We start from the raw sequence: 10,937 nt of genomic DNA, 5'->3' as shown, positions 1-10,937 counted from the left end.
ATCCTTTACAAGCATTTCATAATCATGGCAGCAGTGCCAAGCATCTGATGAGATTTAACTACCAATAAAAGGTACAATACATATAAACTCGTGATATGGTGTCATGGGCTTCTGGCATGCCTTACTAGAGAGAAACTAGTATAAAGTAAAATCATATATAAGAGTAGAAAAATATTTGTGACTTTTTTCTTTTTTAAAAACTGTTTAAGTAGATACCCACCCCTTTCCCACCCATGGCCAAAAATGCAAAATAATTACATCCCTTAGGTGTATACCTTCCCTTTTGCTTAGGGTAAGAGTTAAGATAAACGTAATACAGGTATATAATCTTAAGAGTTAAAAACTCATCACCCATAATTATTAAGGATGCTAAGGAATGGCAATACCTTGAAGCTTTCTAATTAAAAAAGGAAGCCTTAGATGGTAAACTACACTTAGAGAAACACAAACCAAAACCTTTGTCCTTATGCCCTTGCTTTATATTTAAAAGTTCTACTTTAAGTACTTGTTTGAAAAACTCAGTATACAGTTCACTCAGTACTATAGTGATAATAGGAGTAGATTTTCACTTCCATTAGATATTGAACTAATCTACTTAGAGAGGACTATTATAGCAACTCTCTTCTCACATACATTTACATACATTGTACTCAAATGGTATATGCTCTAAAGAGGTTTTCTTGAGGTTTACACCTCTGTTTAGTCTCTAAATTTTCCTTTCCACTAATCTCTATTCAATGTAATATACTTTGCTAGTTGCTCTGGGAGAAGTCATGGACATTTAAACAGCTTATCATGCACTTCAAGGTTATATGGCAAAATAATGAGGAAAGTGCCTTTAGAGGTAGGAAGTAGGCTCTCATCCCAACCCTTGGTATGCCCTGTTATGAACAGTTAAAAGACTGGAATCAAAGTGGTAAATGTGAGACAGATAGTAATACAAGGTTTAAGAAAATTAAGTTGACTTTGCTACTAGAATTCATTGAGAACACTCAGTCACATTGGAACCAGTTACAGGTCATTCGATCACACAGAATACAGCAGTGTCAAAAATATATAAAGCGCACTGTAGATACAAAATCTTCTTGGCCATCCATATTTAGTTATTATCATTCTGTAGACTCTTCACTAGAAAAAGTGGTTAAGCGTGGCTCTGCAGAACACCACAGTCCCAAGAAAGCAAATTAAAAAAAAAAAAAAACAGCAAATTTCATTCCTTCATTAATTGGTCTCCACTAATGGTCACTTGGGGAGACCAGAAAAATGTAAGCAATCTGGAGGTGAAGAGAGGACTGTTGTCATTAATTGAAATAAAAATGCTGAGTTAAGTCAACTTATCTGTGAATTAAATAAGGCTCAAAGTATACATCCAGTTTGTTAGTCACATGGAAGTGGACCTTTCGGAAGACAGAGCTCTAGGACTAGTTGGAACCCCCTGGTTTAAGCACCAAGGTCAGCCATGGAACTCATCGTATTTGTTAATCACAGAAAGCAGACCTTTTCTGACCATTTACATTCCTGAGATATCTGTCCTAATGCCTTTGTAAATTTCAAATGTTCGATACCACCATAAGAGAGAATATTCTCTATAAAATACAGTCAAGTAGCCTGAAAATTTTCAGCTCATGTGTAAAGGCCAGGAAGTTGAGAAAAATCACAGCCGTGTTGAAATGTGTGCTGCTGGCTTTTGTGGTGATGCACATTTGTACTAAGCCCCCAAATCGTGAATGCTTTTCTGCTCTCACCTGAGGCTGGACGTACCCTAGTGCTTTTCCTACCAACCCATTGTGCCCACTTATGAAGCCTTTCCTGGGCTGAGGGTACAAGGTACAGCTAACAGACTAGTCCCACTTCCCATGATGTTCTCTTCTCCCAACAGCAACCACTTCTTAAAAATAGATGGGAGAAGGCTGACCCAAACCAGCTCCTTGCAGCCCACTGTGTGTGAAATGCGGAATCTCTACTGGATACACACCACACCCTCTCTAGACACTCACCAAGGGACTTTTCCCACATGTCAGTCTCCAGCCTCACAGCATCTCAACTTTGTGCCTTGTCAAAATTACTGTATTTTTGGACTTTTGAGGTTGCTTGCAAATAAATGAATCTATATCAAATCTGCTAAAGTGAAGAGTCTATTGTACTTAGAAAGAAGACATCTCTATGAATTAGGAACTGAAATTACTTACTTACACAAAAAGTTCAGAGGACAAAAAACTTACCTTAATTTAGCATCATCGCTTGAAAGGGAGGATAGAAAACACATGGTATAGTGTAATCCAGATTTTCCAGTATGTGCTTGATAATGTTAAATTCAACCTACCATTCTGGATATTATTTTGGATTATAAGCTAAGAGGAGGTTTGTGAAAGTGGCCTGTTAGTTTAGTTCCTTCTTTCATATTGAAATATCCTTCAGACTGAACTAAAATCTCCTGGGAGGTAACCAGCAGCACTAATGGGAAAGGGCCTCACTCCCACAATTGTACGGCCCAAGAGAAACTGGACTTGAAGAAATTAATGGAAAGGTTATCCCAGCACAGGCACTACATTTAGAGCACATTGTTGGCCAAGTTTGTCTGCTCTAAGTCAAAGGCAATAGGAACACCAGAATCACAGATGAAATAAAGTATGAACTACTTTTTAGGCAGAAGGCCTTCAGTTTTGTGAACATATAACCAGTTATTCTCCAATAAAACTGGCAGCTCTTCTAGGCAGAGAAGGCAAAGAAGGCATTCATGTACCAGCAGAGGACTGCTCCAAGAACTAGTTTTTGAACAACTCAGCACATGGTCGTGTGATAATATGAGGGGAAGGCAGCACGGTGTTATGAGGGAAAGAAACTGAATGGAAAGTTAAGGATTCTAGTCTTTGCTCTGGGTCTCAGGTTCTTTACATGCAATATGAGAAAGTTGGACTAGACAATTTATAAGGATTTACACATTAACTTCTGGTTTTAAAAGACTACGATTAACAATACACCTAAGCACTTATGAAATAGTGTCAGTGTCAAAAATCTGAAAAGATCTATTTTCTGCCTAGAATTACATAAGTGACAACAATTTGGGATGACTCAGGTTTGAAACACTTAATAGAGGAGAGAAAAAAAAAACACCTTTATTTCCAGGCAATGGAAAGCAGGTGTTAATCGTTATCATCCATATACTCAGGAATATTTTAAAACTTTCTCCATCTAGATTTTTTGAAATCTTTCCTCTTATGTATTTTTTTATTTAGAAGATAAACTTATACTTGATTTCTAGGCAGTAATCATTTTGTATCACCTGGGCAAAAGGCATGATCACTTTTCTCTTTCTCTTGAATTACACAGAGGAGAAGTTAAGGAATAACAAGTGGCTTCCAAGACATTTAGATAAACCATGCTTTCTTGGCTTTGTACTCTCAGAGGGAAGATTTAAAGCTTCTGGCAGGAAAAGAGATTTCTGATGTAAATGGCTTAGTACATGACTAGGAAAGATATGTTCAGGCACATTCTTGATGAGATAAGTTAAATCACCTTTTCCCTGCTCATATGTTTTTCGTATTACATACTGATGTATGCTAGGTAGCTTGGCAAAGATACAGGTAATAATGGATGCAGACGTTTCTTTAATGAAATTGTGGAAACTACCAAATTTGATGTAGATAATGAATAAGCAGATATAGTGCCCATTATGAAAACTGATCATTTCTGAAATTAAAGACAGCATTATATCAAACTAACACAATATTGTAAACCAACTATACTCCAATAAAAATTTTTTAAAAAAGAAAAGAAAGCATTATATGGCTATAAATCATCAGGAGGAATTCAGAAAACACTCAATGCTAAACATTCACTTAGTCTACCTCAGCTATGATTTAAGGTTAGAACAGAAAATATTTGATCCAGAATGTTTTATTCCCTAAAATAAAAAGCTTAAGTCCAAATTTCATAGACAGGCCCATGGCCTTTATTACATTCAAATTAGTGTTTAATGTAGAGCATCTTAATGGGATATAATTCATTATGATTTACCTTTTTCTCCCCCCCCACCAAAAAGCATACTTTTCCTGCAGGTATACAAGAACAGGTATCCTGTTATTCATATGCTAAATTCTGCAATTTGATCTATTTAAACATGAAAAATCCAATGGGATTTCAATGACCTGTTGCTAAATTTTCCTTTGCCATCTCTTCACCATGCCTTTTAAAGGTCTTTGATGTATATTGGGAAAAATCCCAAATGTATGCCAAATTCTAAGTATGGAGATGATTTAAGATAAAAAATGCAAGAACTACTTCCTTAATGAAGGAAAAAAGACCCTAAGGATTTGCAAAGTATACGGACTAACTTCATAGGTGTACTCTTGATGTCTGTCATACCACACACACACACACACACACACACACACAGTAACTTTCTCTATCACAAAAGCTCTCTAGGTTAGCCTGACAGAGCACCTGACTTTAAGAAACAAACAAACAAATGAACCAGTGAAACAGACATGGGGAAAGATATGTACATTTTGGAAGTATTACATTCAAAGGCTGTTCTACAATCTGGCCATTTTGAGGGCTGTCCAACAATACTGTTAATCCAGGTGAACTATTTAACCAGATTTAATAGTCAATTGATTAATAATAGATTCCAAGTTAAACAAGGCATGTATACGTTAAAGAAAGCAGTACAGAAATGTACTGTATATGAACTGTTTACAAAAACATACAAAATGTTGGATGGCACAAGGGATACAGTGCTAATAGAAACGGATTGTTTAAGCTAAGTGCTTAACATAAACTGTCCATCCCTATAACTAACGAAGAATATTTAAGGGACATGAAATATTTCCTATAAAAATAATGCTATGTGGTGTAGAGTACTTTATTCAGTGTATTTTTAGGTGGTATTCATGTGTTCATTATTATTCTTGTTGATTCAGTGAATATATCTTCATCATGTTTCCATTTTCATTTCATCCGAAGCTCCAGGAAAATCTAACTTGCTAACAATCATTTAAAGCGAGAAGAGACAAAAGCGGGAGCAGCAGCAGGAGCAGCAGCATTATGGGTACCAGCTGGGACAGTGTGTGCTTGCAGGTGCCTCTCAGATATGTGCTACCTGTCACCAGAACTTGTGCTATCAACTTACACCATGGTACCAAATATCTCACTGAGGTCACTTCACAGGGCTGTAGAGGTGATTTTTTTAATACCTCTCCGCTGAGCAAGAGTAGAGCGGCCTACTGGTTCCAAAACTGGTGACTGATTACGGTTTAAAGCAGAGTATGTAGCTGCCATGGCACCCTGAAAACAGGAAAGAAAGGTCACAAATAATGACAGTGGGTAGTCACTTATACACAGAATATGAAATGAACTTTCCCCAGATAATTTCTTCACATGCAAATTTATATAGATTTTATTAGGCTCATAATGAAAATAATCACACTAGTCAAATCCTCTGATCTAACTAAAATTGAAGAGGCCAATGAGGGAGGTTGAAATTATGGATGAGAGAGGACAGGGGTGGGCTCATAACAACCAGTCCTTACTTTTCTCTGGACTATTCAATTGTTTTTTTACCTCTGCAATCCTTTACCATGAGAGTCAGCAAGGAATGCTGTTTTGGAACTTGTGTTTTACCACTGCTGACAACCTCAAAGAGTTTGCTTTGGGTTGTGTGTAAGAAAGAACAAAGAAAAGTCAGGAAGTCCACAAAGCTTATCTGATTAATAAACTCAGAAATCATTCCTGAACTAGCTTTAGGATGGTATTTTGGCACGCCTTGGCTTTTTCTTTTCTAAATCACCCACTGTATGAGAATCTCACCTGAGAAGTGGATGCGTGTTGAGAGGCAGTGAAAGGGCAAGGTGCTGTGGTACAGAGACGGCATCTCAGTCTCCCCTGGAGGGCATGTGGCATGCATGCCCCAGTGGGCTGCTCACCTTGACCAGATGTGGTGCATCCTGTCTGTTGAGTTGGTATTGCGGCAGTTGGTCCCAGTGGACAATCCAAGGATGTCTGAGCACAAGGGCAGCGGTCAGTCTCTGGTGAGGGTCCACATGAAGCATCTTTGACACCAGGTCCTGTAGTGGGAAAAAGAATAAAACAAGCTTAAACCTGTTATTTGTTTTCCTATAGCCCCTGATACTGTGTAGTATTCTTCCTTGGCTTCCATGACACTATTCTTTCTAAGTAGCAGACCTTTGGGTACAAAGCAATTTGGTCAATATGACAATGTTTAAAAAAAAAAAAAAGTAAAAACTTAAGTCTTTGTTTTCTCCTCCCTGAGTTAACAGTAATTCTGGTGCATTGCAAAGGGTAAATTTACCACATTTTATGTATATTTAAGGACTTTGGCTCTTTTTTCTCTCAGATATTCTGATTTTCTCTACATTTCCATTGGTTTATTTCTAAGTAACTTTCAGCTACTTAAGATTTGTTTTGTACTACTGGTAAAACTGAAAAGCAGGATACAACTGTCTAATGACAGGAATTAATTGGAGTGTTCTAAATGCTCCCTCCAAAGATTTCAGAGTTATTTTTACTTTTTTCTACTTCTCAATTTTGTGGGTATTCAGCATATTACATTATACTTATAATCACAAGTATTAACTGGACAAATTAGCAAAACTTATTAGTAATCATGTGGCATTCATAAAATAGGCTGTGCATTGGATGTAATTTTTTTTGCATTATTTGTATCTCATCCTCACCTGCCTTTCACTCAAAAAAAATCATAAAATGCAAGTGAATGAGAACCAAATTATAAAAATCATAGAGATAAGCTAGACTTGCTTTAACTTATTAAAAAACCAGGCAATGTATAAACTATGGTACTTTCTATGGTAACATTACTTGATATGCCTGACAACCAATTGTGACCAAGTTTGCAGTGGATCCCAATGGTTAAAAATTACTACTCCACAGTGACCTTGAAAAAGGAAAATCTGACCACTACAATGCTTAGTATTTTTCAGCAGCTCCCCAGTAATTAGAGAAAATCCCAAATCCTGAGCATGACTGACAAAACCTTTCATAACTGTGGTTCATCAGTGACCCTGTTACATGTACCTTGTACTGGGCACATCAAACTCTGTGCACCACCCTGGAGGTACTGTGCCATTCCCATGCCATTCCCATGCCATCATGACCACGCATGGGCTGCTCCCTCAGCCTGGGATGGACTACATCCTTTTGCTTCCCAAAGCTGCCTGGCCAATCCCTTCAATGCTTCTGGAAAGCCTTCCATGAAATCCTTCTGATCAAACATCATCTGTGAACTTCTTTAGCACAGTAAGCAGAGCACTGTAAAAGCACATGTGACACTGAACTGTATATTTCTGGCCATCTCACAACTAGCCTGAGAGGTCTCTGAGATCAGGAATTCCATCTGAGTCCCATCTTTTATCCCTGGCACCTTCACTTATTAAGCACAATGCAGGTGCTCAATACATGAATTTTAAAAAAGTAAAAAGTACCAAGAAAAATGAATTACCTGGTTTAAGAAATTTTATTGTTAAACAAAGGGAAAAGCTAACATCATTTTAAATACAGTTATAATACTAAATATTATCCACACAGATATTAAACTAGTCAACTGAGGCTTCATATCGATGCCAAAATTATCTACAGAAATTTCTGACATATCCTATTTACTAATGCAATCATTTCAAGTCAAGCATCCACCTCTAAGAAAAAGGAGTGAGCACTTTTTACCAATATGTATCTTCCTCATCTCCTCTATGTTTTTCTTATTTTGAAATGGAAAACTTTGCTCTTCTTTTCAAACAGAATTTTCTTCAAATGAACTGAAAGTGAAACTAGAGGAGAGTTAGAAGGCAAATCAATGCTATTCAGGGGATGGCGAGTCTGCTAGCAAGAAAGGCTTTTCAAATGGATTTCAAGTAGACACTATAAAGCTAAACTACTATTTATTGTGAAAAAGATAGACCCCTTTCTTCATAATATGGACCAAAAGTAGAACACGGTACAGTTATTCTAGGGAACAAGGACTTTGGAATTGGCTGTTTCTTTTGAAGCACCTACTCATGCCTGGTGTGTAACTGTGGAGAAGTTCACACTAAAATTCTGGGCTTTGGTTTCCTACTGGGAAATGGTGACACTACTAGCTATTCTACAGTGTTGTTAAGAGGATTAAAGGGGATAATCTAGGTGAAGTGCAGTGTGAGGCACAGAGGAAACAGACAGATCATGAGGAAACACACAGATCATCATGAGAGCCTGGGATGGACTACATCCTTCTGCTTCCCAAAGCTGCCTGGCCAATTCCACCGTAAGTATTATTCATCATGTTCATTAGTAAGAAGTACCATGAAATAGATGGATAGATAGATAGACAGATAGATAGATAGGCCAAACCAATCTATTCTCGAAAAGAAACAACATAAGTGGTCAATTTTTGAGTCTGAGGTATTTGGTGACATCATTTCAATACTGCTTTATCAACAAGTTTCTAACTGATATTATTTTTTCTCACTAGGGATTATGAAAAATTATTTTCTCAAAAGCTTTAATAGGAAGCCATACTTACCTTTGCTGTGTCTGAAACAGAATTCCAGTAGCCACCACTGAGTGAGAATTTTCCACTGCCTATTCGAGCCAGTATTTCCTCTGGTGTATCATCAGGACCATTTGCAAATGGAGTGTAACTAATTTATAACAGAATAACATGCTAATGAATAAAGTTTCTTTTTTGGTTGGTAATTTTCATATTTATTTGCAATATCCAAAAGTACTCTAAGTAGTTCATTTAATGTTACACCTCATCAAAATCTACTTAAGTAAAAATTAACAACAATATGAAGCTTCATAAAGTACCAGGTCAAGGTACAGGTTATGAAATATTAATTTAAATTTAATATACAATAATATAATTAAGACATGACATACTATAGAATAAAATATTTAAAACAGTATATGTTTATGACACAGAGTACAAAAATGATATAAAAAAAAACTCATAACCTGAAGAACTTAATAATAGTACATTACAGAAAATAATAATACAGGTATAACAGTGATACACACATATACACATAGAATTGTATTATTAAACAACAAGAGAAACTATGGAAAGAAAGTATTATAAGAGATTAAAAAATAAATCTAGATAATGTAACCAAAATTATTGATGAATAAATGCTTACAACATACGGTACACACTCACCCAGTAAGCATTGTGTAGAGGAGGACACCAAGACTCCATATGTCACAAGCAGCATCATAGCCTTGTCGTTTTAAAACCTAGAAAAAGTAAAAATTAGTATCAACACACTGTTTTTTATTATACAGATTTGGATAGGCTGTGAACTAAATTATGTCTCCTAAATCAATGCATACAAGAAAAACAGAGCATGATTAACAAACAAGGCAATACAGTAATACTACTTCTAGAAACTTCTACTAATACTTTATATAAATTTAAATTTTGATATTCATCTTAATTTATCAAATGCTGCTGTGGCACACAGAGGACTATAAAAATAAACTGAAGGTAAATTTCTTATTTAAATGTATTTATATTTTGTAAGGGGCTGCAGAAATAATTAACAAAACAAAGAAAATATAACAGTATAAATGGTATAGGGCAAAATTGTACTTTTATGTATATACTCAAGATTTAATCATCACTATTATCAGGCATAAACTGTGACAAATACAAAACAACTGTTTTCTCTAAGAAAATCAGAATCTTGCAAAGGAAATAAACATATATGTAGTTAATTCAACATGATAAGTTTTCTAACAAAAATATGTTTTAAGGATATGGGTATAAAGATGAAGAAGCAATTCACTCTTGATAGGGGAGAGAGGGAAGGCTCGGAGGCAACCTGCTTGTATTGGGCCGATAAGGAAGAATTCAGGAGGCGAAATCAAGAGGTGGGAGAGAGCAGGGGCAAGAGAGCAGAGCCTGCTTAGCGACATGTAAGTTCAGTGTGGCCAGATTTCCACACAGGGGATTCTATAGAGAGACTGAAGCGGTCTTTTAAAGGTTTTTTAATTATTTGTTTGGCCACACCACGTGGCTTCTGGGATCTTAGTTCCCCAACCAGAGATCGAACCTGGGCCCCAACAGTGAAAACACCAAGTCCTAACTACTGGCCCACCAGGAAATACTTTGGAAAGCTTTTTATAAATATCTTGTTAAGGAATCTAGGTGTTTTTCCCCCCCTGCAGGCAATCAGATGTCATTGAAGCATTAAAGAGGAAAATAAAATAAGTGGATGTGTATACCAGTGGATGTGTATACCAGAAAGATAACTCAAGGTATAGAGAAAATGCTGGCAAGAAGAGAGAATGGACACAAGGCCACCTCACTGGAGGCAATTTGTAGCAAACTAAGTGAAAGGCTGTGAGGATCTGTACTAAAACAGGACATGAAGAGGAAAAGACATAAAGATAAAATGGGAAGGACTCGGTAAAGACTGGATATACAGGGTAAGGGAAAAAAGGTCTAAAATATTTAGGAATCAGAAAGGAAAGGATCTGGTGATCCACTGAATGTGGAGAAATAATACAGGAGGAGGATTTTGGGAAGAGTTAAGAGGTCAGTCTAAGGACAGTTTGATCATAGAAGATTTCCTGAAGGTGAATTTAGAGGCAGGATCTGAAGCAAAAAAAAAAAACATTCCAATGTGCCAAGACATAAAAGCTACATGGTGATTCCAAGAAGCAGACTACTTATATGAAGCAGGAAACAATCCTGAGGAAAAATGAGATGGCTGGATTAGGGGGTCATGCTTGGACACCAGTTGGTGTCAGAGGCTGTGGATATGTCAACAAATAAAGGGAAAAACCTGTCCCTCATCAGTTCTAGTATCACTGGGAGAACTGAATCAAATAATCTTAAAAAAAATTTTTTTCTATCTAAAAAGTAAAGTTTGGAGAACAGACAAGGGAATCTGAATCTATAATCCAACTAGTCTAACGTTATC

General features: G+C 36.5%; 1 protein-coding gene across 5 annotated transcripts in view; it reads right to left on the bottom strand.

Moving 5' to 3' along the window:
- Positions 1-241: 241 nt before the first annotated feature.
- Positions 242-10,937, bottom strand: part of RPS6KA3 (ribosomal protein S6 kinase A3) — a 101,728-nt gene continuing 91,032 nt past the window's right edge. For all 5 annotated transcript variants that reach the window (XM_052663921.1, XM_052663922.1, XM_052663923.1 and 2 more), the window contains 4 exons: positions 9,170-9,246; positions 8,534-8,651; positions 5,925-6,065; positions 242-5,286 (listed from right to left, as the gene is read on the bottom strand). In XM_052663921.1, the coding sequence (XP_052519881.1) occupies positions 5,164-5,286; positions 5,925-6,065; positions 8,534-8,651; positions 9,170-9,246 (459 nt within the window). In that variant the 3' untranslated portion in view covers positions 242-5,163. The remainder of the gene's footprint in view (positions 5,287-5,924; positions 6,066-8,533; positions 8,652-9,169; positions 9,247-10,937) is intronic.

This window comes from Budorcas taxicolor, chromosome X (genome assembly GCF_023091745.1).
Source record: "Budorcas taxicolor isolate Tak-1 chromosome X, Takin1.1, whole genome shotgun sequence".
Lineage (NCBI taxonomy): Eukaryota > Metazoa > Chordata > Mammalia > Artiodactyla > Bovidae > Budorcas > Budorcas taxicolor.
The sequence above is the reverse complement of the archived record's forward strand: the minus strand, read 5'-3'. Positions and strand labels throughout refer to the sequence as shown.